Source organism: Coturnix japonica, chromosome 15 (genome assembly GCF_054131305.1).
Source record: "Coturnix japonica strain WE chromosome 15, WE-NBRP24, whole genome shotgun sequence".
NCBI lineage: Eukaryota > Metazoa > Chordata > Aves > Galliformes > Phasianidae > Coturnix > Coturnix japonica.
Window position 1 is genome coordinate 10,716,523 of NC_140677.1, and position 25,718 is coordinate 10,742,240.

The window sequence follows — 25,718 nt, forward strand, 5'->3', positions numbered from 1 at the left end:
ACACTCAGCCTGAACCAAGAATCACTGCAGAGAATTGCACCCAGCGCCATTCAAGCAAAGGGTGTTTCTGAATCGGCACCAGCCGGCTGCTGAGGTTTGATCTGTTAGATCCAGAGCAGCCTGGTTTGCACTCAGATCACCATGCTTAAAGAACAGTCACTTAATCTCACTTAGAAATGTTTACTTGCAAGGACCAGATGGCCCAGGGAGTTGGGCTAAACGAAGCGTTTTACTTCTGGGTCATGTGTTCTAATCCAGCCCAGGTTGGTAATAAATGAACATACTCACCTGATAGCCACTTTTGGCTCCGTTTTTGGTATTTTTCAGGCTGGTTTCCAAGTAGATGTCACACCACAAAATCTCCCTCTGTGCCGTGCCACAGTCACTGCTCAGTCAGACCATCTCAGCGGAGAAGCCAAGGATCAAATGCCCTGAAGTGCCAGACTGTTTTCTTCCCCAGCCTGCAGGTAAGGGGAAGTTGTGCCATGTCGTGCCTCTGCCATGGGCAGCATTTCAGTTTGCAAGGCTGCCAGTCCAATCCCCTCCACCAACATGAAATTCATTTAAAAATAAGTAAATAAAAAATGAGGAAATGTTTAATTGCAGTTGACATATAGCAGAGAGTGCCTGTGAACTTTACACACAATCACTGATAACAGCATCAGAATTAATGCCTGCTTCCCACTTGTCCTGCTATAAGCAATAAACGTTTGGCAAGTCAGTAAATAACAAAATTCTCATGTGGCCATCTACAGGTCACAGGGATACTTAAGAAGTTTGCGTTAATTATACCATGTTTGCCATCAAAGGGGGGCTGTTAACCCTTTGAGCTGTTGCAGGAAAGCAGTGGAGCTGTTTGGAAGCAAATGAAGTCTTGCCACTAAAAAAGTGCAACCTTTGAAGGGGGGGGCTGGGAGAAATGAAGCAAAAAACTCACTAGAGCTCGTGGAAAATAGGCTACATTTTCAGCTTTCCTTTTATTTATTTTGTATTTTGACATCAAACACTCCCTGTAACCTAATCTTCTCAGCTTTTGATGTGGCTGTGGAGACATGACAATTAAGCACAGCTTAAAACAATAATCCCAACAACGGGAACTGAAGGTAAGTGGTGTCAGGGTTCCCTCCTCGCAACAAACCTGTCCCCCTAGTATTTGGCAGTAGTGAAAGGACCATCAGTCCCAATTTGTCGTCTCAGTACCAGCTCTGTACTTCCACTTTGTGTTGAACTTTGCACGCTTGCTCCATTTCCATTCCCTGCTGTTTGTTTTCCTTCTGCTTTGCAATATGTCTGGAGACAAACGGGACACACGCGTTGCAGAGGGCTGGTTTGATCTTTTGCTGTTTAGTGGCACCCGATGAACGTGGCAATGTTTGTTATATATGCTGCAGGAATGGGCCCATCCCAATGTGGGGATGGAGCACGGCCCCAGTGCTGCCAGCGGGTAGCACAGCCCCCATGAGATGCCAACAGAGAGGCAACACCGAGGTGAATCCTCATCAAAGCCTGGGTTTGGGTGTGTGATGTGCAACCAAAGCAAGTGGTTGGATTATTCTAAGTTGTTTTTTTTTTAATGATGTGGTTGGTGCTACTGTTCTCTCTTCCCAAGAGTGTGTCTGGCATTCAAATATGGAGCAAGGGTGGGTGACTTCACTTATAACTCCATTTTGAACCCGTCTGAGGATGAACGTGTTTCTTCGTAAATGAAGCTTGCATGGTATGCCATAAATTGCTTCTTTTTTTTTTTTCACTTTTTTTAATGGGTGTTTGCACTAAGCCTTGCTAAACAAGTTAGAGAGATGATTAACTTGTCTGAAATGGCACAGGAAGGCCTTGTCCTGGCCGTCCTGTGGGCTTTGTGCAGCACATCCAGAACTGCTGTGGCCCCGTGTCATCTGCTTGCTAGCAGGGCCTGCAGACAGGGCCGGGGTGGAGGCTGCACCACTAACAAGCAGTGATATGAAAGGTTGGAATTTGCACATGTTCACTGAAAAAGGAACTGGTATGTTTTTTTTTCTTTTCTTAATAAGCAAGGAGTTATCCCAGACTGGCTTCCACAGAACTGAGCTGCTACTCCCAGGGGGTCAAAGGAGGAAACCCAAAGTTCATTAGCAGTTTTCTTGCAAACATTGTTTTAGTCGCAGCAGCTCTCGCCCCCGCGCATGGCAGGGACACTCGCAAGGGCTTTGTTTCACTTTATACAGCCCCAAGAGTTCCTTGTGCAGGTCAGACCAGAGCATGTGATGAAAGCAACACAACGTGTTGGCCATGGGAGAGCTGGCCGGTGGTGAACCCTCATCCCCACGAACACAGACAGCAGAGGGGCTCCAGGCTGGCTGTCTCCCCTTGCTCCTTTCATGCCATGCATGACACCAAATGGTAAGAAACACCAGACTCTGTCGCACCAGAGTGGGAGCCTACAGCAAGCTGTGCCTGGTCTAACAGAGGCTATGCCCTGAAACCCATTGGGATGCTTTTCCACGTCTACGGCGCAGCTTTGCCAACTAAAGGTTTCCTTGCTGAAAGCAGCCCGCGGGACAGAAAGCCGGGCACAGGTCACTTCACAAAAAAGGTATTTTATTATTCTTAGCAATATTCACCTTGAAGGAATATGAGGAAAGCATACGCTTTTTTTACAGACAATATATAAACATGTTGTACATAATTAACAATAACTTAGTTCACTAATCCAAAAATAAGCAAAATTAAAAAAAAACTTAAAATAAAAACAGAAAATACTGCAGATTTTATTTATTTTTTTTCTTTTAATATGCTGATACAAGTACAAAATAATTTAAATCTCAACTGCCATTGTCTATGCTGCAGTGACCGACGATATATTGCACTTTGTCAACTGTATCAGTAATCCCTGTCTTCCACCCACGTCCCTTCCCCACCCCCTGCACAAATCCTACCGCAATTTGAGTCGGGTACAAATAATGTACAACTGTACCATTGTAAAAGGTAGAAAGTAAGAAGGATCCGATTCTTTTGGGGTTGTTTTTTTTTTTCCCTCAGTAGATTAAGAAGGTTTGTGATTTCTCCCAACTGCTTTTTGTTTCCCCCCGTTCATTTCCACTTCTTTACAAAGTGCACCTATATGCCTACACAGACCAGGAAAAGGATGCAAGCAGGATTTTCCATGTCTGCCTGCTTCTTAATTCATCACCAAATATTCGAATTACGTGGTTAGAAAAAGAAAATCAACATACAGCCATTTTTATTTGTTCTGTTGTGGCTTTGTTTTTTCTTTTTTCCCCTTTCTTTAAAGCAGGACTTTTGCAGTAAAGATACAATTGGCTTGATCCAAAAAAAACCAAAAAAACACAAAAAAAAAAAACCAAAAAAAAACCAACCCCAACAACGACAAAAAAAAAAGTTAAAAGTTTTTTTTTTTTAAAAAAAAAAAAGAAAAGAAAAGAAAGAAGCTTGTCACAGAGTTAAGCTTACATGGTTTACATTATCAAACCCCTCTGCTCATTGGGGCGTTTTCATCAGAAGTATAGCTAAATATGTACACTGTATGTTATACTGGAGCTTGTGTTCACGAGAGGCATCAGATCATAACAATCAATAGAATACACTTCACATTCGCAATAGCTTTGTTTTCGGTCATTTACGTACAATGTGGTTTAATAATGGGAGATCTAAACTTTTTTTTTTTACTTTTTTTTTTCTTTTTTTTTTCTTCTCTTTTTCTTACAAAATGCTCTATGGAAAGTGGCCGTACGGCACTTTCCCTCATCTCATCAGCTGTCGCTGCGTCTGGGATTTGACGGATGTGTGAAGCTCAAACTGATTGTCTCTCCTTTTCCCCTCTCCAGTGATCTCAACCTCATTTCTGCCCTTCCTCCCTGTGAAGTCTGTGGGGGCTGGATGCCTGAGACAGCACACGCTGCCTTGCTGCGTGCGGACCCGCTGTCGCGCTGCCCTAAGTTTACCCAAGAAGCTGAGCTGCATTTTTCTAAGCAACAGCTGCCAACACAACAGAACAAAATGCTTCAACCTCAGCAGTCTGTGAGTTGGATGGTTTTATGCCCTGCCATTTTATTTTTCCTGTTGTTTTGCTGCATGTTAGCTGCAGCGATTTGGTATTTCACCCCTCGCTAACGCAGGACTGCCTTCCGGGAGCGTCTTCCCACCAGTTAGTCAGATGGGAGCTGTCTGGTTCAAGGAATAATAGTGTAGCTGGGAGGGGGGCTGTTGTGTGGGGTTTCTTTTTGTTGTTGTTTTTTTAAAATAAGTCATTCTTTTCCCTAACATGAAAGAAGAAATTGTGTCAAAAATAATCACTGTCTTGGGCGCACTGAAATCCCATACTGCGGCTACAGTTCTTGCTTTGCCCACCCTCGCTTTATTCCCTTCCTAGGGGATATTTTGGTACAGAAGATAGATGGAGCAAATCTAGGGAGGCCGCTGAATAGTGTCCCTTCCCATATTTATGAAGGCAGATTTTCATACAGGGTAGCCATTGCAACCAACAGCACACAAACATGCACTCAGAGGGGTTGAGGCTTTTTGTGGAAAACAAGAGCAAAATAAATATGACTTTGTGTCTGATTTCATTTTAAAAATTAAGTTTTTATAAAGACATCCTTTTTCTTTTTTCTTTTTTTCTTTTTTTTTTTTTTTCTCCTTTCCCCTCCCCAAACAGAGTCCACAATAGAAATCCAGCATGTGTGGCTTCCAGTGAGCCGATTCCATCCTGGGAGGCTGCTTATATCTCTTTACAATATTCACAGTAATAACAAAGAGAGAAAGGAAAGCCAGTTCCAGCCTCTTCTTTCTGCTTCTGCCACCTTTTGCTTTCTGCTACACAACTCAATATCGACCAGGTGAGTTCTTCTTTTCCTTATACCTGAGGGGGCAAAGTGCATTACAGGCACCACTACACGTTTCTGCAGGAGACCCATCACTTGCAAGGCTTTAGTCCAGCATGAAGAATTAAACCACACGGGAGCACAGATCCCCTTTTTCGCCATCCCTACATTCTCCTCTTGGCAGAACATTTTCTTACTTGGTGTCGTCTTAGGTAAAGCCCCATGTTCTCGATCTCTGGGTGGGTCTCTTAGTCGTCAGGTTTTATCCCATGGCTGTAACCATGCTGGATGGGTGCGGATGTCCAAATGAGATGCTGGAAGATGGGTGGATAGGGGTAGGTGTTGGTAGGATGTGTCCAGAGTGGCTGAAGGGTGGCAAATGCCCCATAGGTGCCATGTGACTAGCAAGGGCAGCAGCGCTGAAAGGAGACGATTTCTCTTGCATGCACTTGGACAGTTCCTCAAAACACTCAGAGCCTTTCTTGCTTTTCTTTGATTTGTTGGACATTTTCCTATTCCTGGTCTGAATTCCTTCCTTTTTCATGGTCAGAGGCCTGTTCACCTGCAAGAGATGAGAAAATCAGGCTCATGCTGACAAAATGACTTTATTGTGCAAAAATGAAAATATTTGGACAGCCCCCATGTGTTTTTCCTGGATGGAGACCTTTTTCTGGCCAGAAAAAGAGGGGAAAAAAACGGTGTTTCTCTCTGTAGAACTTGTTTATATTGATTTGTTTAATAAAACCACACACACACACACACAAACCCAGACATGAAAAACAAATTGAACTGAATTTGGCAGCCGATGACTCTCTTTCCCGTAGGCTTGCCCTCAGTCATTCATTTCCTAAGAGAATGAGATCAAACCAGGAGGCACACGTTGACCTAAATTCAGACCTTAGACGTGAACAATCCAACACCAGTAACCTCAGTTACCTGTAGTTTAAATAACTTTACAAAAGGACAAGTGATTCCTGCTTAGAACAAATTTCTTTTTAAAAAATAACAAAAACACAAAGCCTTAGATGCGTTATTATTTTTAAATCAAAACGAAGATGCTCCGTTGGGATCAATTCTTGCCCAGAGCCTATTTCCCACGGCCAAAAGATGCACAGAACATGCTTAGTTAAAACCAAGTGTCATGCACAATTTGGCCTGCTTTGCCCAAGCGTTAGAAGCCAAGCTCATACATTGTAATGTCATCTAACTTAGCATCACTATGCTGACAAAGAATGGCTGTCACTCCCCAGGGGAACCTTAGAGACCAAGGGAAGGAATAAAACAACAACCAGCCCCCCCCCCCTTCCCCCCCCAAACCAATAAAAGCCCAGTGTACACCGCGCAGTTAAGACATCAATCCCCGCGACACATGAGATGAGCAAATACTCACATTGTGCAGTTTATAGTAGAGTCCGCAGGCATTACAAACTGGGTCCCCATTGGCGTTGCGTCGCCATAAGGTCGTGGTGGTTGTCTGACAGTTGGCACAACACGTCCCTGCTCTCCTGGCCGCTGACTAACCAAAAGAGAGAGAAAATTAAAAATCTATCAGCAGGAGGAGGGGGGGATCATGAGAAAGGTCAACTTGGGCTCGATATTTAGGTTGGGTAGATCTAATACTAAGGTTTTGCAGAGCATTGGGGCAGAACGAAAGCTCCTGTCAGTTTCGTATGCTGTGGCCGTTGGGTTTTTGTTTAATGTACATATTCTCCTATGCAGGCTGCAGTGCTGAGCCCCGTGGCACCATGTGTGCAGAGGGAACAATGCATCTCTTCAGCTCCCTGAACAAAAAATTTTAGGAGGGGGAAATCGATGTTTGATTTGTTCAAGGTTTCCCTTTGAAGGATTCTAGAATGTGTCAGGAAAATCTATTTTTCTTTCTCCTCCCCTTTTTTTATTTTAAGTGACCAACTTAAGTCAGTGACAGTGTAGGGTTGGAAAAGAGGTAATGATCTTAAAGAATGTGATTTCCCAGCCCCCCCCCCTCCTCATCCTCTGTCCTTTTAAAGATGTCCACAAAAGAAAACCAACCACATTGCTTAGCTGGGTGCAGTATTTATCAGAGCCATCGCTGAAAATTCAGTTTCCATTTACAAGTGAAAAGGAGAAAACAAAACTGGCTCCAACTTTCTTTAAATATTTAGCAAACCAAATTTCATGCCTCGCAGCAATGATTGCGCTGACCCGGCTGCCGCCTCTGTCCCTACTCAGTCTCTGGGCTGACAAGCCCTCAGCCAACCATCTTTAAAAAAAATATATAAAAGGATCATTTAAACAGCATTGTTCTGCCGAAACCAGGGCGGAGGGAGGGGCAAAAATATCCCAAACATTCACCCACCTCCCAAAACAAGAGCAGGAAGAGAAGAACAGCAGGCAGCGGGTGATTTCTGGATGGGCCCTTCTCTAGCAGGCCTTACAATAATAACACTCTGCTCGCTGGTTGGAAGCATTGTGGACTTGTCAATGGCACCCCACATTTTGGGAAAGAATTTTATATAAGAAAGCTATGGTTCTGCCTCTGGAAGTGGGTGAAACACAATTCAGTGTGTGCAATTGGGTTAAAGGAGAGGACTCGATATTTTCTTTCCTTAAATTAGCGCAGTTTACTTACTAACACACATAAATTGTGTTAATTTCCCCAGGGCCTTGCTCTCTAGGTATTTCTGCAATTAGCCACCAGAGCCACGCAGTGAAGCAGCAGCAAGGTTTGCATGAAGCACTGATCACCTCTGCGAGCTGACAGCATCATCCCAGTGTTTGGGGTTTCCCAAACGAGAACGCTGAGCACTGGTGGACCCGGCTCACAGAAGGGCAGCGCTGGGTTTGTAAGCGCTCACTGCTGGTTTTACACTCTGGCTCTGTAACTCTCCCAAAGTGATGGACGGCTCAGCAGCTTAAAGCGGGAATCAGCCCTTTGGGACTTGTATATTTCAGCCCCCAATCACTTGTGAGAACAGGCCGAAGGCAGAGGGAAGGGGTACCCCCTACTGCAAGTACGCTCATGCAACCCAAACACAATTAATGCCAGACCTCCAAGCACTGACATTAATGATGGCTTTGCTATTGCATGTCAGATGAACACATTCCCAAAGATGGCCATCTCTCTTCTGCAAACAAGCAAACTACAGTGGAAAAAGGGGCAATAAACAAAGCTGTAAATCAATTAAAACAACAACAACAAACAACCAAACCAAGAGAAAAGCTCTGTGGATGCTTGCAGTGGGGTAAGTACAGAAAATGAAGAGCAACCCTCTCCTAGCACAGGGCAAGGTGGAGCGCTATGTTTGCAGATGGGACGCGGCTCACTGATACTGCTCGGCTCAGTAGCCTGTCCCATTCAGCCTGCAAAGCACTTGAGCCTGAGAGATGATAATATTACACTGTTGTCTTAACATTTTTCTGTATGTCAGTCACTAAGCAGCCTGCATAGCTGAAATTCTGACTCACGACAAATCTTCTGCATCTCATCCCAGCCTCAGAGCAGCGGTGCCAATTTTCTGCTCTCCAAACCTCATTGAAACGTGCCCACGAGTAGCTGAGAGACTTAGGCACCATAAATCACAAAGCTCCAAAAAAATATATTTATTATTCTTAGCATTTTACGCCTTATTTGTGGAATAGAGTGTATTAGAAATTTCAAAACAGTGAGCATGACTGGCAAGGCTCGCCTATAGAAACTCTCTAAAGCTTTTAGAGTCAGGAAACAGATACACAAAGTTTCCTTATCTTTAACGTACAGATATCCGGATAGGAAACTACTACCAGGAGCTCAGAAAGGACATTTTTTTTTAATGGCTCAAATGAAAATACAAAGTATAGGTGACTCCATGGAAAAATAATAGGATTTCTTTTTTTTTTTAACAGTAGGGGATTGTCTGGGGAGGGAACCAATATTAGTATTGCCAGAGAATATAAGAGTGAAAATTACTTCATGGCTTTTATACAAATAATTATTAAGTAGGGAGCAGTAGCTTTGACTCATCTGATTTGTTTTGCTTTTTGGAGCTGGAACTTTTTTTTTTTCCTTTAGCACACGGTGGAGAACATTGACGCTCATAACCCTTTCGCTCCCGAAATGTCCCGAGAGGCCAAATGAATGAGGAATTAAATTAAAAGCTGTCATCTGAGGATAAACGGGGAGACGGATACCCGATCTCCCACTGGCCTGGCAGCGCAGAAGCTCGGCTGGGGGCTCAGGGCAGGGGGTGGGGAGGAGGGGGATCTGCCCCCAGGCATGGCCTGACCCCGCTGTGACTATGGGGCTGAGGGCTGTGGGATGTGTCGGGCTCGTGCCTGCGTGTGGTCCCTTTGCTACATGTATCCCCCAACCCAAAGAAAGTCAAAGACACCTACCAGCCTTCGTTTGGGTTTAATGAGAGGTCGGTTTTGACCGTTCATTTTGTGGTAGAGCCCGCAGGCGTTACACAGGTAATGCCCGGTGCCGTCTCTTCTCCAGAGAGGGGTAGCGGTTGCTCCACAGTTCACACACTCTCTGCCTTCTAAATGGAAACACGAAGAAACCGGATTTCTTTCTTTAAAAACAAATTCACAAAAGCTTTTTGCATTGTCCTTTAGGCATTTTCCGAAAGTCAAAACAGAGCGTTAAGGTTCAAGCACGGGCAGACAGCAGGGACACGCGCAGCACATGCAGCAGGGAACCTTGAGAGCACCGTGAGTAGTGCATGTCACCAGCAGAGATCAGCTCGTGCTCCCCGTTGGGAGGGAAGGACTGACCCGGTTATGGTGCTGGGAAAACAAGAGCTCCCTCCCGTACCCACGGCACTGTGGTGTTGGGGCTGTGCCTTCTGCCCTACACACACGCACACACACACACACACCTGCAAACACACAAGATGTGAAACAAACAAACAGTAACAAAAGAAAAAAAAATGATGAAAAAGAACTAAAAAAAGGGGTTTCCTAAAATTAAATCTAAGCATAAAGACCTCCTCTTCTGGGCTTGCTCTGTTTGCTGCAAACACTACCGGCCAGGAAAGCAAAGCCGAGCAGGTTGGGAATAGACACGGCGTGCAAAAGTCTGTTATGAGTTTTGTTCTAAAGGCACAATACCAATCCTTTAGAAACTTCAGTTCCAGCACTGACTCTGGGAATTATTGTAAAAAAGTCCTTTTCTGTCATTTTTTCCCCCTAGATGCAGTGGGGAGCAGCTACCCACGCTACTGCTTTGTGCTTCAGCACAACATGGGAAACATGGCAAGACAGAACGGCCCTACGGAAACCCAGCACGCAGCTCCTACGTGTGTCTGTGCCTCAGAAAGCTCTCTGCTAGAAGTTCATTCGCCTCCGATGGTTCGAGGGCAGGTCTGCTTAATATAGAAATCTCTTCATATAGTTTATGCAAATCCTACAGCGTTTAAGCAGAGAGGAAATTCTCCTTTTGCTAATAACTGCAGCGGGCCACGCCGAGTTCAGCGGGGTTGTGCCTCCTTTAATCTAGGGAGTGGGTGGCTTTTAAACAAGGCAGTGAAAAATGAGGGGAGCTCTCGGCGTTGCGTTTGGAGCTTTTGTCCCTCCTTGGGCAGGAAGCTGCCGGAGTCGCCGTGTCGTGAGCCCGAGCTTTCCTACAAAAACACCGGGTGGTCACGAACTTTCCCCAGTTCCTCACACAGGGGGCTCCCATGCAGGAAAAAAAGAAGGAAAAACAAACATCGGAGCCCCAAGCTTCCTCCATTTAATAAAGACGCCGGCGACCACAGGATAAAATAAAAAGCTCCTTGAAATCCGGTTATCTTCAGAGATGGGGGCCTTGGGTCTGTTTGTAAATAGGGGGCTCAGGCTGCTAATTGCCTCTTCTTACCGTGCTGTGCACAGCCAAAAGAATGCATGCACGCAGCAGTGACTGCATTTAAATAGTGGACCGTGTGGTTCCCTTCAGAGGGGCTGTTTGGAACAGAGCTGGTGTCTGATGCTTTTGTTGCAAAACTCGTAAGGGAACACACTTCTGAACTGCTCTAAAAATAATTGCATGTGGTGCATTCAATGGTGTTTAAGAATACACACACAACAGCTTATCCGGTCGCTAATTTTTAAGGGTTATCTTAATTCAGTACCAATACACTGTATTGAAATACATCGTACATCATTTCTTCCTGATGCTGAGGATTTTAAATCAGGAAGGTCGGAGTCACAGAAATTCCCTTAATTCTATGTCAGTCTGAACAAGCGGGGGTCACTGCAAGGCGCGATCGGAATTCCATCCATCGCAGTTTGCTGATTTGGAACTGCACTTCCAGGTAGAAATGCAAGGCAGAGCTGTGCACTGAGAAAGCTCTGCACTGCGGAGCAGAGATGTGTGGATCAGGAAAGAAGGAGTGCTTTCTGGTTGGGCTGCAGTAAGTTAGTGATGACTGGACACCTTAGTCTTTAGCACTGGTATGTAAACTATATTTGAACTTTTGCTCCTTTAAATGTGAAGGAAATAAGGCCCGCACGGAGCGGCCGGGGAAGTTTCGCTTTCACCCTGCAATGGGGCCTTCTCTCTTACTGAAGAGGAGACGTGAAAATTATCAAAGGGGAAATAACTCTGAGCAGAAAGTCCCCACGTGGAACTGGGGGGGGGTTTAACAACTTCAGGGGAGCCTGAGCCCCTCGGGGGCTGCAGCCTGCCGGGGGCTGTTTGACATTCTTCCCCATATAAATCCTTCTTTGTATGTGCGATCTGCTGTGCCGACTCTGTATCCCTCAGCCCCATCTGAGTGCCCCGGGGCTCTGCGGCCACCGCCAGCACGATGGCACCAGGGAAGCCTGGTACAAGCTTAATTTAAAAACAGCAAAGCACGGCCAAGCAGTCACCTGCCCTTCTGTCCCAGGGAGAGCTGGCACAAACTGCTGGCCCTACAGCCGCCTACAGCTTCAACCATATACACAAGCACAGCCAACCACGACATGCACGCATGCAGCACAACAGCCCTAAATTTAGTCCTCCCATCCCAGGGATATCATCAATGCATGATAGGGGTGCTCTGCTTACCCGAACAGGATCTGGCCTTGCTTCGTGGCTTGGGAGTGAAGCTGGATGCTGGGCCCCCCAGGAAGCTGCCTGGGTGGAAGAGGCTGCTGCTGTAGTCATGGGCAGCTGGCACGTAGGAGGGGTATGTGGGGATGGGATGGTGGGTGGAGGGCTGGGCCCCCATGCTGGTGAGGCTGCTGCGGAGCGGGCTGGCGCTCTCCATCTTCATCCCTTCCGACAGCGACACTTGGTACTTGATGCTGTCTTTGTCCTCCTGCCTGGCCCCAGCGGAGGACGAAGGGGAGGCAGCGCTGGTGGAGTTGGGGTCCGGAGACACTTCCTTGGGAGGGGTCGGGGGGAAACCAAAGAGATGGGAGCCTGAGTGCGAGGCCGGGGTGAGTGAGGAGACAGATGCGGTGCTGGACGTGCTGCTGCCAGGGTACACCGAGATGGCCCCGGGTGCTCCAGCTGCCGAGGGGTGCAGGGGGGTCTTGGTGAAGGGGTTGACGGTCCAGGGGTTGTGGTGATGGGCAGACAGTGCCGCTTTGCTGCTGTCCAGCCAAGGGATCCCGGGGCTGTGGATAAGATGAGGCCGGCACATTTGACTCCCGGTCAGGCGGGCTGTAGGGACACAAGAGCGTCAGGGATCAGTTAAATATGCCAACTCTCAGCTCAGAGTGCTGCAGGGGAGCCAAAGCAGGGTGAGATTTCCCAGTGCAAAGCGCACACAGCCCCTCATCCACATGCCCTCCAAGGGAGACCCCCAACCACCTGGGAAAGCTCAGAGGAACAGAGCTAGTCGGGGAAGGAGCAAAGGACCCCCCTTTCCTCCCACCCCACCCTACCCTACAAGAAGCAGCAAACCCCCTTCTGTGCTGTCTTCCGAGCTGCCACAGTGCTCTCTCTTCAGATCCTACAAACACCCCAAGTAAAATCCATTGCCGATTTGAATCTGTTCGTATTTTGCATCCGGGAAGCAGCCGTGTCTGAGAAGTTTGAGCCTCTGCACACACTATTTCCCCTTCCTCTCTCACCCTCCCCTTCTTTCCCTCCCCTCCGCCAATGCCTGGTCATTGCTAGGGTTAAAATCTACCCATGCCTCCCTTTCTGTTCTATTTCCTTCCATCTCCTTTCCCCCCCCCACCGGCCCCGACACACCGGAGCAGCTGCAAGCACATCTCCCCACCCACACGTCGGAACGGGCTGAGGTGGGGAAGGGGCCGAGGAGCGGGATGCTCATTTACCGTGCGCCTGGCTGTAGGAGACCCGGGCCCGGGCATGGGCAGAGTTGGCGTAGTAAGGGTTGCCCTGGGAATCCAGGTGGTTGAAGAAGACGTCGACTTCGTCCGGAGGTAGGAGCTGCGCTGGTTCCATGTAGTTGTGAGCCAGTCCCGGGTGGTGGCTCTCGGGGTGCTGCCCGTTGAGCACGGCGTGGTGGGTCATCCAGCGAGGCTGGTCCGTGGCCACCTCCATGGCCTCGGGCCTCCCCTCCCGCTCACCCGCGGGGCAGCGGCGAGCGGCGGTCGGGGTCTGCAGGCGGAGGTACCGGGGAGGTTTGTGGGGGGGAGGTTTAGCAGACGGGCGATTGTTTAGGAGAAAACCGTCGGGTGTCCGGAGATCGCCCTCGGGAGGATGCGGGGTGGGCCCCGGAGTCAACGCGTCCCTCTGTCCGCGGGCGGGTGGCGGGGCAGCACCTGTAAAGAGACACGGGGTGAGCGGGTCCCCCTAAATGTATAGCGAGGTGGCGGCCGAGCCCCTCCCCCTTCCTAAAATATCTGCTGCCCCCGACTCCTCACCCTGCTCTGTCCCGTCACTAAATAAACAGATCTCATTTCGAACTTTACAAAAAAAAAAAAAAAGAAAGAAAAAGAAAAAAATCCAAAGGCTTCCTTCCCCCCCCGCCCCCCCCAGCCCTCTCGCTACAAACGTCAACAGGAGTTTTTCCAGCTGGCTTCAAAAGGGGAGAGGGGGAAGGAAGGACGGCAGATCCCATAGAGTCCCAGCGAGAACTTGGGCTGACACAAAAGGAAAACGAAGGACGGAGGAGAAAGGGAACGAGGGCAGAAGGGTGGGAGGAGGGGGAAAAGCGGCGATGCCCCCCCGCGCCTCGCACTTACCCGGGGCGGGAGGCAGAGAGGAGACGGGTGCCCGCTCGGAGGCTGCGGGAAAAAGGAGAACGAGAGGAAAAAAGAAAGGGGGAAAAGCCGAGCGAGCGCGGGAGGAGGAGAGCGGGAGGTTGGATGGAGGGTGTTACTCAGATGGCAAAGCCGCGGCTCTGGCCGGCTCGGTCCCATCCCCGCGCATCCTATATGAGCGCTGGCGCCAGCTGGCCGCGGCGCCGCAGACGGGCCGGGGCGCGCAGGGCCGGCGGCCGGGCCAGCCAATCCCGCCGCCCCACACCGCCCCCAACCGCACCCCCGGCCCCAAACGGAGCCGGCCCGGGGGGGCGCGGCGCGGACCCCCTCCTCCGCCCCCTGCCCCCGCCCGCAGCATCCTCGCCCGGCAGCGCCGTGGGGGCTTTCCCCGCCCGGACTCTGCACGCCCCTGTGGGGCGGGGACGACGGAATAGGGGGGTCCCGGCGGGGTGCTCGGGGATGGGAGGGGGATCGGGGCGGGAAGGGTTCGGCGCCGGGGGGCGGCTCCGTCGGGGGATGCCCGGGCGCGGGGCTGCGCTGCCGCCGGGATGCGCGGGGCCGGGAGATGGAGGCCGGTACCGGGGAGATGGAGGCGTCACGGCCCCCCCTTCCCCCAAACGGAGCACAGCGGGACGGAGCCCGGCGCGGTCGCTGATGGCATCACGTTATAGTTGGAAAACGGCAAAAAGAAACAAACTCGAGGCTCCGCATCGAGCGGGCACGGCCGGATCCCGTCCCGCAGCGCTCCCGGGAAGGGTCCGCGGCGTGTCCCTCCCGGTGGGGCAGCGGCGCCGCAGCTCTGCCTTTATTTTCCTTCCCCCCTCGGTTCTTTAAACGGTTTGATTATTCGCAGTCACCCCCGTGCTTCGGGCCGTGCGTGCCCGGGAGCTGCCCCGCACAGCGGGAATGCTGCGGCCGCAGCGGGGCTCAGCTCCGGGTCTTTCCGAAAAGAGCCTCGGGACCCATCCGCTTTTGGGGCAGGAAAGGAAAAACAAAACAAAACCGACATAAAACCAAAACGAACGCAGGGAAAGTCGCAGCCAGACGCCAGCCGCGCTATCGGGGCTGCCGCAGGTCCTGCTGCACAGGCTCTGCCTTCCCGTTCCTCAAACCTCTGCTTTCGGAGGAAAAGGGAAACGAGCGCTGAAGCCTCCGAGCGAGGAAATCGTGGAGCAAAGCCGGCCGGGCAACGGCAGCGGCTCCCACCCGACGGCGCGGCCGACCCGGGGGTACCCGGAGGAGTCGGCGAAGGGAGCACCGCTCCGAGCCCCCCTCGGGCAGCGCTGGGAGCCGCGGCCCCCCCCTGCCCGACCGCCCCAGTCACTACGACGCCGGGGCTCTGACGTCACCGCCACTGCCAAATTCGCCAGGAAATGAACTTTCTTTTAAAAAATAATAACAATAATAATAATAATAACGGCAGTAATAATAATAAAAGCCTCCCTTCCCCCTCTGCGCTGCCCGAGCGAAGCGGGGCTCCCTCGCTCCTGCCCGCTCCTCACCCGCTGTCCCCTACGAGAGGCCCCCAGAAGGGGCTGCGGAGCACCCCCATCTCCGCGCCCCTTCCTCTGCCTCCTCCCCGACCTGAACCGGGCTCGGGGGGCCCCGGGCCGGGCAGGACGGGAGCGGCCGCTGGGTGGGAAGCGGTCGGGGCTGGGGAGGGCAAAGTGCCCCCGTGCCCGGGGCGCATGGGGACGGAGCTTCCAGGGAAAAGGAAACAAAGCGAGGGGAAAATAAAGAGGAAAATTTCAAAATGGAAAAAATATATATAAAAAAAGGAAAGTTAAAAGGCAGAGCGAGAACCGAGCGAGCTTTCTAAAAATCAGGCTTCTCCTTCTACGGCCGAAGGTGTTTTCTTACCACGGGCAGAAATAACTCTACCAAAACCAGACAGATATCCCCAAACCGAGACTTTCCTTTTGTTATTACGACTATTGTGTAAAAAGGGCGAGAAGGAACCAAAGCGGCCGCTCGCAGGTAGGTCTCAGTACACCCGGGCCGGGTGCGGGCATCCCCCGAGAAGGGCCGCAGCCCCCGGCCGTGCCCAGCGCTCCGATGATGATTATTACGGATGTTTTAATTACTGCCCGGCTGCCAATCGGCACGGGGCCGAGTTTTTTGGGTTTTCTTTTTAGTTGGTTTTTGTGTGTGTGTGTGTGTTGTTTGGGGGGGTCAGGGGGTGGGCTGTTTGTTTTAGGCAGGTGATAAAATCGCAGTTAACGAGCTGATAATTCGTCCGTGTTTGTTTTAAAAGACAAATTGTAAAGATTAATCAGGCGGCTTGATTTATGGCGAGGCAGACCCCGGAGCTGCCCGCCGAGGGCTCTCTCCCTGAAGCCCCCGGCTCGGGTTACCCCGGGGCCGGCGGCAGGAGCACAACAAAAGGGCCGAACGAGCTCCGGCTCCGGTCGCGCTGCCCCGAGCCCGGCCCCGCCCGGGGGGTCCCGCTGCCCCGGCGCCTCCCGGAGCGCCCAAACCCCCACGTACCCCCCCTGAATCCTCCTCAAAACGAATGAGCGATCCGGCGGGGAGAAGCGATATCAGCTCAGCGGAGAAGGGAGGATTCCTACCGAACCGGCTTGGAGCATTTTCATTTCTTACGCTTTATTTTATTTATTCTTTTCCTCCTCCTATCTCACATCCCCGATGCCGGTGACCGCGTTGCGGACCCGGGGTTGGAAATGGAACGAATGAATGAGTTCCCTCCGGGGAGCGCCGCGCAGGGCAATGCGGGCAGGAGGCTGCGCTGCGCTCCGCAGTCCTTTCTCCGGGCAGCCGAGCCCCGCAGCTCCTGCTCTCTCCCCATTCTCCTTCTTTTCCCTTCTCTCCGCTTATTCCCCCATCTCCCCCCCCCCCCCTTTTTTTTTTTTCTTTTTAACCGATATCCGGCCTCACTTTTATCAACTTTATTTTCTTATTGCCGTCCCATTATTATTATTTCTTGCAATAAGGGAGATCTCCCAGCGCTGGCCGCACAACTGGTCCTGTGGATGTGATTGACAAGTGATGTCACATCGCTCCGGGGGGGGGGGGAAGGGGGGGCAGACGGCACCGTGTTTTAGCAACAGTTAGCGATGGAGCTGACACCTCTGCCCGGGCAGACGCGAAGCCAGAAAACAAATATCGCAGTATTTATTTACACGCCCAGATTGGGGCTCTTTACCCTCTCCCCCCCCCTTCCATTTTGTCTTCTTTTCTGGGGGGTATGGAGGGGTGGGGGATTACTCGCTTTCTGCCTCTTTCTGTGTTTTTTCCCTCCGCTTTTCTTATTAATCTTCACCCCTCCACACCTTCCCCCCCCCCCCAAACTCCTCTGTGCATTACCAGCACGTATTAATGGCTGCTAATAGGGTTATAAAACGACACAGTCACCTTTTAACCACAAGACCCAATTTAGGCTGCATTAAAAAAAAAAAAGAAAGAAAGAAAGAAAAAGAAAAGAAAAAAAAGCAACAGCTCGGGGAATAAACCACGACAGAATCTCTTTTTCATTCTTTTTTCCCCCCTTAATCTCACAGAAGCCGCCTTGCTGTCCCCTTCTCCTCCTCCCCCCCCAAACCCCACTAAGGTTTGTCCTACAGCGTGGGAATGGCGGGTCCCCCCCGTGCCCGTCCACATACACACACACGCACAACTTCACCTCCGCTCTGCCCTCACTTTCCCCTCACTTTGCTTCCCCCCGGTGAGGAGGACAAACCCCACCGTCCTCCCCCCGTCACCGCCTTTTGTGCACGTTCCCAAAGCAGAACGAGTGCGGGGGGCTTCACACGGACACATTCATCCGGATAAAGGTATACCAAGAACGTTCAGCCTCTGCCTCGAAAGGTTTCGTTCTCAGGAGCCCGCTGGATTTCTTCCTTTTTTCTTCTTTCCCTTCTCCTCCCCCAGTCGTTTCCCCCCCCCCCCCCCATTTTAAGGTGATTTCGGATACCCCGCAGGTCTCATTCTGTTTCCCCGCAGCGCAGCGGGTCCGGCACCGCCCGCGGCCGCGTAACCCCGCGTATCCCCGAACCGGGCTGACTCTTCGGACCGTTTTCTTTCTTTCTTTCTTTTCTCTTTCTTTTCTTTTCCTTTCTTTTATTTTCTTTTATTATTATTATTATTATTTTAATTGCGTTTAATTAATAAAGATCCTCTCGGGTAGAACAGGAGAACAATCCCTGGCCAGAGAACCCCGCACCTTCCTGATGGAAATCGCTTTTCTTATTGAAATCGCCTCAAATCCAAGCTCCTGTTGGCTATTTTTTCTCCCCCCCTATTGCCTTTCAGCCTCGGCACCCCAAAGCAAAAGGCGGATAAAGAGAGGGGGACTTTGCACATGCACACACACACACACAACAAATAGGGGAAGAGAGAGAGAGAGCGGTGGAAGAGCAGCAGAGAGGAGCGGGCCGTGCTGGGGTAATTCTAAATCATGCAAAGCCCCATAAAGCTGCCGCACGGGACTGGGCCGGGCGGCTCCCGGCGGGCAGGTGCTCTCTCCGGGCAGAACAAACCCCTCATCTTTGTGTTTGCTGTCCAAATCTGCCAACAATGGGAGCGAGGAGATATAGGATGCGGGGAGGGGGCGAGGGGTTCCGCACACACACACACACACACACGCACACCCCTTTGCTCCGGGAAAGTGGCTGCCCTGGGTGAAATGCAAACTTTCAAAGATGGAGATTTAAATAATTAGCGCGGTGATAATAAGAAGAACGAGGGGAGCTGAAAGGGGGGGGGGGAAGATACGAGGGGAGAAAAAGGGAAAAGAAAAGCGAACGAGGGCGGCCCCGCACCCCGCAGGGTACCGACGGGCAGAGCAGCACAGCCCCGCGGCTCTGCGGTGCCTCCAGCCGGGTCTGTGGAAGGAGGAGGCCGGGAAGGGATGAAGGGATTTTTTCGTTCTTTACTAAACCGCCCCGCTCTGTTCCCCGGGGAAAATCGCCCCGGGCGGACGGACGCGGAGCGCCGCGGAGCCGCACTCCCTTACCTTGCCTTCCTCCCGTCGCTGTTCGCCGCCCGCTGCCTGCGGAGCGACCGCTCTCACCTTCGGGCTGGGGAGGGGGGCTCCGGCCGCGTGTCCTCCCCCGCCCGTGGGTGCGCGCAGCCGGCGGAGGGGCTGCCCGAGGAGCGCTCTGCTTCGAACTGGCGGCACTTCTCGAGCTGAGCCCTTTTTTTTTTTTTCCTCCCTCCTTCCCCCCTTCCCTTCCTCCCTCCTCCCTCCCTCTCTTTTCCTCTCTCCCTTCTTTCCCTCCCCTTCTCTCTCTCACTCTCCTGCATTCAAGGATGGCACAGCGAGCCACTGTGTATTTATGTACATAATAAGGCAGCTCGTCCCCTCCACTTCATTTGCATCATTACAATATCTGTACAAGCACATCACATTGTCTGTTGCTTGCACCTTTTGTTACGGTTGCTGTCACAGTCTACGCGACTTGACTTTCATATTTTAAATGAATTGATATTATACCAACACAACACACGCTCGCATCTCCGGCGCTGGGAACGGGGCTCTTCTGCCCGCAGCTCCGCGCCTCTCCTCCGCCACCGGACCCCGAGGAAGGTGGGGCGGGGTGGGGGAGCGTTTTGTGGTGTCAATTGTGGATATTAAATATCCCTATTCCTATTAATTTTTCTTCCACCTTTTCATACCTGGCTGACCCTTTTTAATTTTATTTTATTTTATTTTATTTTTGCACTGACCAACCTGTTTTTTTACTAACTTCGTGTCTCTTCTCCTCAATCTCCCTTCCCAAACTCAATCTTTCGGTCTGTGCACCTGCAACTAAGAGAGACAGCAGATGAGCTGGAAGAGGCACGAGCCTCAAAGAGTCGTTGTTATAGCTAGAAAAGAAACGGCGAAATACGGATTTCGTAGCACTGGGCGATTCAGCCTGAACGAATGCTTTGGGAAATGTCGCCTCGCCTTAGTCCCCGGCTTGGCACTGCTCACCTGCTGTGCCTTTACCTCCCGGTGCGTGCGTGTGTGCGGGGCTGGGGTCCCCTCGCCGAGCCCCGGAGGCTGCATGGGGTCGGCGGGAGCCGGGGTTGGCCGCGGGGGCAGCGCCGAGAGCGGCAGTGGGGGCCGCGCCGGATCGCCGCGGGGCGAGGGGAGATTTTCCGATGGAGGGTCGGGGAGACCCCCGGAGCGGGGAGCGGGCAAAGAGTCCTAACGGAGGGACAAAGGCCGGAGCGTCCGGTGGGGGCCCTGTGCGAGCGGGGGAACGAAATACGGTTCGGGAAGGGAAGGAGAAAAGTTTCTCTGGAGCGGAATTATCATCATAATGGAGGTAAAAATGTGAGCAGGGGAAGGGAGGGGGGAATCCTATTCTGCTGGCATTTTCTGTCTGTCTTTGTGATATGGTTCGGGGGAAAAAGGGTCCTTGATATGCGGGAGATAATTCTTATCAGCTCCACGCAGCCCATTTCTAAAGTAAGTGTTTTAATTACTCCTCCCGTATTACCCTTCATCCTCTGAGAGAAGATACGTTCTCAGATTTATACAGGGGAAAAAAAAATACAAAAGAATGTGGTATTAAAATATATACGTATATACATATCCCCCTCTTTTTCCCTTGTGCCCAGGACGAGGGAGACGGCACCGCATCCCTGGATCGCCCCGGCACGGAACGACTCCGGAACGGGGGAGCGTCGCCCCGGAGTAAAAACAGCACGAAAAGCGGCTTTGGGAGCGTGCAGAACTACCCCGGGCGGGGGCACACGGGGGGGTCCGAAGCGACGGCCGGGGGGGTGCTGAGAGCTGCCGAGGAGCCGCTGCGCTCCCGGGGCGATCCGCGGTGCTCTGCCGGGATATCCCGAGCTGTGTGCGGGGTCAGAGCCGCCCCCGAGTGTCACGAGAAGCACTGGGGACACTGGGGGGAAAGCGGTGTCCCCCCCGATGCCCGCTGGAAGAGAAGGAAGCTTTCTTCTGCTGTTTGCCTTCTGTAACTAAAGATGTCATCTGAAAGTCTGGGAGGAAGGGGAGACCGTGCTCAGCTCTCTTCCACGGTAACAACCATATTCTTCGTATGGAAAAATATGATAGTCAGCGGGGAAGGCTTTTTTATTTTATTTTATTTTATTTTAATTTCTTTTTCTTTCATAAAATAAAATAAGAAAAGGGGGGAAAAAAGGAAAAGAAAAAAAAAAAGCAACCTTTTCAATATTGATTCAACAAAAAAAGAGAGGGAGAGAATTTTAAAAGGAGAAGAAGCAGCAGCAGCAGTGGGGAGAGAATATGGGCTCAGCAACTCTCCAGGTTCGCTTCCTTATTATTACTATCCAGGGGTAATTTTTCATCTCTGCTAGCTAATCTTTGTTCCTTGTGAAGATAATGAATAGCCCAATCCTTATCTCCTGGGCTCCTGGAGGCTGCTGGAGAATGGGGTTGAACAGGGTTGAAAATTGGTTCCAAAGTGCTGCTGAATAAATGGTGTTCCTTATCTCTCGCTTCCAGATTATCGGAACCCTTTCAAAACTCACACAACAAATACAGCCACCGCATCTAATGCATCATTTACCAGAGCAGATCTCCGCGTTTGATCGGCAGATAGGCAAAATCTATGTATTCCTTGCTGTACTTAGTATGCATGGACGGCGGGCTGCTGTGCACGCGGGGTGCCCCGCCGGGCCGGGACACCCCCGGGGCTCTCAGGAGTGTCTCCTGCCCTTCCCCGACGCGGGGAGCGGGGTGGGAGAGCGAGGAACGGCGCAAGGTGGATTTGGCCCCGCTGGGACCTACGGGGGAGGGTAGGGGGAAACGAGGTGCCCGCCGCTGCTCAGCGCTGTGGGGCAGCAGAGCAGGACCCCAAAGCCGGGGGGTTTCGGCACCTCCGGCTCGAAGCTGAACGAGACCTTTATCCCAAGGGAGGAACGGGACACCCGCAAAACCCCACAGAAAGGGAATTCATCCCGCCTGGAGTTTGCCTGAAGTCTGTCCGCTCAGAGGAGCACCAGGCTCTTGCCTTCCTTCCTTTCTTTTTTCTTCCTTTTCATTTTTTTTTCATCTTCTTTTAAACTTTTAATTTTTTTTTTCCTTCTCTATTTTATTTTATTTTTTTAATTTGATTTTTATTTTGGCCACTACCAGCATCATAACAACCACCTCTCAACCTTGGCTCCAGAGCAGGTGATTCCACAACGCTGAGCAGCCCTCATCACCCCCTTCTTTCCCCTGCTCAGATACCGAACAAGACGGCGTTGAACTGCGCTCCTTATGTCCCCAGCACTGCCCCATTAAGCACACGGTGCCCGCAGTGCCCCCAGTCCCCTTTGCCCATCCCCTGCAGTAGGAGCCGTCCCCTTGTCCAGGTAAAGGAGAGAAACTTCAGCGGGACGTTGTGTGTGAGCAGCAGCCCTGTCAGCCCCTGCCCGTGCCCAGGAGTTTTGCAAATGTTCAACTTGTACTAATTTTTTCTTTCCAGTTGTGTTCACAGTTGTTCCCCATAAAAAATGGACCTGTGTTAGTTTATTAATAACCTAAACATTACGTATTAAAGACCTATGAGTGACACGAGATGACAAAAAGCTGTATTTTTCCAATATACACAAGCACACATTTAATAACCTTCTATTGCATCTCAGCTAGGCCTTCTCTCTGATGGTTCCCATGGCAACTGAGATAAAAAAGCAGCCATTTTCCATATCTCTATGAAAGTCTATTATATTGCAGGATTAGTTCATCTTCTGCTAAGGTCAAACACAAAGTCATACAACCTGAAATATTTAGAATCCATGTACATTCATTTTTTTATATGCCCTTTCATTTCCCACAAAAGACGGGGCTCCTCTGAGGTTTTATTCCCCGAGAAAATGCTAAGCAAAGCAATAAAAAAAAATCACGATTAGCGGCTGATGAAAAGTTCAATTGTTTCTTTTTTTTTTTTTTTTTCTCCTCCCTAAAGTTTCCCCCCCCCCATAACCCCCCCCTTAAAAAAAACCACGCGCTATTGTTGCGCAGATAGCGCCTTCCCCATTTATCTCTATCAGCAGCCGTGATTGCGGCGATACGGCCGCTAATTGGGGCCGGCCGCGATCTGCGGGCGGACGGCGTCACCTTCTGGCCGAGCCGGGCACCATCCCGAACACCTCCGAGGGTTCGGACAGAAATCCCGGCTGTTTGAAGACACACATATTAAAACACAAGAGGAGAGGTTCGCTGTCATCTGCGCCACGAAGAGCTACGGCGCTTTCTTTGCTTTTCCTTCTCTTTTTACCCAAGGTCACTCTTGAAAACCAAATAAGGGAATGTGTGTGTGTAACCACAGCGTAATTCACTGTGTTCCCCCACCTGTGCACGTATAAACACCCACACCTGTGGCTCTGCCCTCTCTTTCAGGCTCTGCCCCTATAAGAAGAGAGCAGACAGCAGTGTTTTGAGGGTTAATGTGTAATTTTGTGCTTTTAAGCCTTGGGTCACTTGCTTTTTCTTTAGACAGGAGGTTGTTGTGTTTCTGGTAGTGGAATTTATAGGGAAGGGCAGAAGGCCAAAAGCACACCCTGAGCTGGATGTCTGAAGAGGAGCACAGAGCAACCCAAAATGTAGGTGGTTTTCTTTTTTTTAAGCCTTGTGGTTTCTTCCCTTCCCTCTTGCATCCTTCCTATCCTGGCAGCAGATGCGCTGTTTGGGGTCTGCAGCCCTGAAAAAACCCCTAGAAGCACCAGAGGAGCTGCACCCTCTGCCCAAAGCTGTGTTCCCTGCAGCATGCCCATTCCTCAGGGCAGTGCTATTGCTTCCCTTGGCACTCTGCTTGTACCCCTGGAGGAAGGGGCTGTCCCCAAACCTGGTTGCTCAGGGATGGCCCTAATGGGCATTCTGCTTTCTCAGCCCCACAAACGTGGCTCAGAGTGGTATGGGATTCAGGGGAGGGTGAAATGCCCCAGGTTGGCCCTGGGCTGTTATTCTGTCTCTGTGACATCTGGTGCATTGCTGCGAGTTCCCAGAAAGAGGCCCTGATAGAGGACGTTGGGGTAGGGAGAAAGGAGCTGACCTCGCGATTAAAAGCCAAAGGGAATGGAAATGCTTCAGACAGCTTCCAGCAGACGTCTCTGGGAAGAAAATCTCCTTGTTCTGCTCCATCGGGCCCTGGTGGGCAGCTTTGTCTGCTAATTGCCCGCTTTGTGCTGTGCTGGAGATGCGTGATTTATCCCCGCTCCTGTCGTTGTGCCTGAAAAGATCTTGTGGAGTTGGAGAGGGATTTAAGCCCCACTGATCCCTCATGGATTCGTACATTCATGTGGTCTTATAGCAGTGCCAACAGCCCCGATGGGCTCAGATCAAAGATGCTCATCTCAGACTGGAGCCTGGAGCTGCTGGGATCCCACCCATCCCAGTGCTCTCAGTGATGCTCAGATCTCTGCTCAGAGCAGGGTCCCGTGCAGGGAGGAAACCTTCACACCGCATGGTGCTCTCTGTGATGGGGGAGAAGCAGAGTAATTATCTGATTAGCAGCAATAAGCCTTGCTTACAGCTTGAGATAAATGAATGTTTGAAGCCCTCTTGGCTTTTTGGCTGCGATCAAACGTGGCATCAGTTTAACAACTGTATCCTTTATCTGGGGAGGGGAAGGCAAGCCTATCTTGATGCGGGGCGTGAACTTGAGCTAAAAGGGCTCTCCTTCAATTTTTTTGCCTGTGCTGCGTGATGCTGCTGGGTGATAGAATGGGGAGCACAGGGCTGCAGTACCACGAGGATGAGGACAGAGTGTGGAGCTGAGCAGGATATTTGGAGAATGGTGAGTGGAACACATGCCAGGTGCCCCTTCCCTTGTTTTGCCCAGCTTTGTTTTGGAGACGGGTGGGTGGTGTAGGGCAGAAACCTGCCCAGCCCACAGAAGCCATAGCAATACTTCCTATGGGGTTGATAAAAGCAGGTTTACTATTTTTATACTTTTTCTTTCTCTGGAATCCAAACCAGTCGTTTCCATGTCCCAGGCGCATCAGGAGGCCAGTGCAGTGTGATGGCTGTGCACCCTGTGCAGGTGAAACAGGAACATCCCTGCAAGCAGCCCTTTCCATAAGGCTGAATGCTGAGCCTTGCCTGCCTGGCGCCTAAACAAAGCCCCTTCATTTGGTACCATGGCCACATTTTTTGGATGAAGGGATGGATTTCTCCATAAATCACTGTTTTTTTCCTCAAATTAAGAGGGGAAGAGAAGTGGGGAGGAAGGGGAACCCCCCAGTCCTTGTCTTGGTGACTCGTCATGCTTGCTTTTAATTGACAGAGCTCATTATTAATGTTTTCCAGCCGCCTCTCATCCAGGGCTCAAACCTCCCTTTTAAAGCCCTGTCATGTTCAAAATTGACGTGTGTTGACTTTGGCCTGGGAGAAGCTGGGCCCTGGCTGTAGGTAGGAACTGCATGTGTTTAGTCTGGCGTAAGTTTTATTTTCCCCTTTCATCAAATTAGTTCAGCTGTATTTTTATTTTATTTTTTTTTTCCTAAAGGAAAGAAAAGAAAAACTCTTTGACAATCCAAAGCTCTGGGTTAGAATTGCAGCATGGCGTTAAAACAACAAAAAATAACTCACAAATATGGGCTGGGTGGGATGGGGATGCCCTATAAGGCTCTGCCTTGAGGAGTGGCAGATGCTGGGGGAGAGGAGAGCGGGGGATTTAGTTTAGTTTGAGCTGCCTATCTCAGCGCATTGACCATTAGTCTCACCCATTCATGTGCCATCTCTTTCTGTGTTGATGCTGTGTTGTATCTGCCGATGTAGCTGGGCTCCACCAGGGCAACACCTATAGCATCCACTAGCTGCTATTAACATAGAATGGTCTGGGTTGAAAAGGACCACAATGATCATCCAGTTTC

General features: G+C 50.8%; 3 protein-coding genes across 15 annotated transcripts in view; 2 read left to right on the forward strand and 1 right to left on the reverse strand.

Annotated features, from left to right (window-relative positions):
• Window positions 1-4,766, forward strand: part of LOC116654014 (uncharacterized) — a 58,028-nt gene extending 53,262 nt beyond the window's left edge. For all 3 annotated transcript variants that reach the window (XM_085516343.1, XM_085516345.1, XM_085516344.1), the window contains one exon: window positions 328-4,766. The gene's annotated coding sequence lies outside the window, so the exon portion shown is untranslated. The remainder of the gene's footprint in view (window positions 1-327) is intronic.
• Window positions 2,561-19,054, reverse strand: GATA2 (GATA binding protein 2). Of its 4 annotated transcripts, none has more exons than XM_085516342.1 (6): window positions 18,898-19,054; window positions 13,035-13,484; window positions 11,812-12,411; window positions 9,174-9,319; window positions 6,211-6,336; window positions 2,561-5,382 (listed from the first exon to the last, which is right to left on the reverse strand). In XM_085516342.1, exons 2-6 carry the CDS (start codon window positions 13,261-13,263, stop codon window positions 5,083-5,085), a joined length of 1,401 nt encoding a protein of 466 aa, XP_085372468.1. In that variant the 5' UTR covers window positions 13,264-13,484; window positions 18,898-19,054; the 3' UTR covers window positions 2,561-5,082. The 4 variants fall into 4 exon arrangements, with proteins under 4 accessions (XP_085372468.1, XP_085372465.1, XP_085372467.1 ...); XM_085516339.1 differs by having other exon boundaries at window positions 9,174-9,352; XM_085516341.1 differs by lacking the exon at window positions 18,898-19,054 and adding an exon at window positions 13,908-14,071.
• Window positions 14,430-22,753, forward strand: LOC107319976 (uncharacterized). 8 transcript variants are annotated; one of them, XR_014934627.1, is made up of 4 exons: window positions 19,143-19,470; window positions 19,698-19,881; window positions 20,493-20,915; window positions 21,364-22,753. XR_014934627.1 is itself a non-coding variant. In XM_085516351.1 (3 exons), exons 2-3 carry the CDS (start codon window positions 19,810-19,812, stop codon window positions 20,853-20,855), a joined length of 435 nt encoding a protein of 144 aa, XP_085372477.1. In that variant the 5' UTR covers window positions 19,143-19,470; window positions 19,698-19,809; the 3' UTR covers window positions 20,856-21,349. The 8 variants fall into 8 exon arrangements, 2 of the variants coding, with proteins under 2 accessions (XP_085372477.1, XP_085372478.1); XR_014934631.1 differs by lacking the exons at window positions 19,143-19,470; window positions 19,698-19,881 and adding an exon at window positions 14,430-17,716; XR_014934632.1 differs by lacking the exons at window positions 19,143-19,470; window positions 19,698-19,881 and adding an exon at window positions 14,430-15,902.
• The last annotated feature ends 2,965 nt before the right edge of the window (window positions 22,754-25,718 follow it).

Coding starts and splice junctions, on each gene's coding strand:
- GATA2 (XM_085516339.1), bottom strand. CDS start 13,263: ATGGAGGTGGCCACGGACCAGCCTCGCTGGATGACCCACCACGCCGTG. Junction 9,353..11,811: donor CAAGGCCAGATCCTGTTCGG/GTAAGCAGAGCA, acceptor TTGTTTTTAAAG/AAAGAAATCCGGTTTCTTCG. Junction 5,383..6,210: donor TCTACTATAAACTGCACAAT/GTGAGTATTTGC, acceptor CATCTCTTGCAG/GTGAACAGGCCTCTGACCAT.
- LOC107319976 (XM_085516351.1), top strand. CDS start 19,810: ATGCTTTGGGAAATGTCGCCTCGCCTTAGTCCCCGGCTTGGCACTGCT. Junction 19,882..20,492: donor TGCTGTGCCTTTACCTCCCG/GTGCGTGCGTGT, acceptor CCTTGTGCCCAG/GACGAGGGAGACGGCACCGC.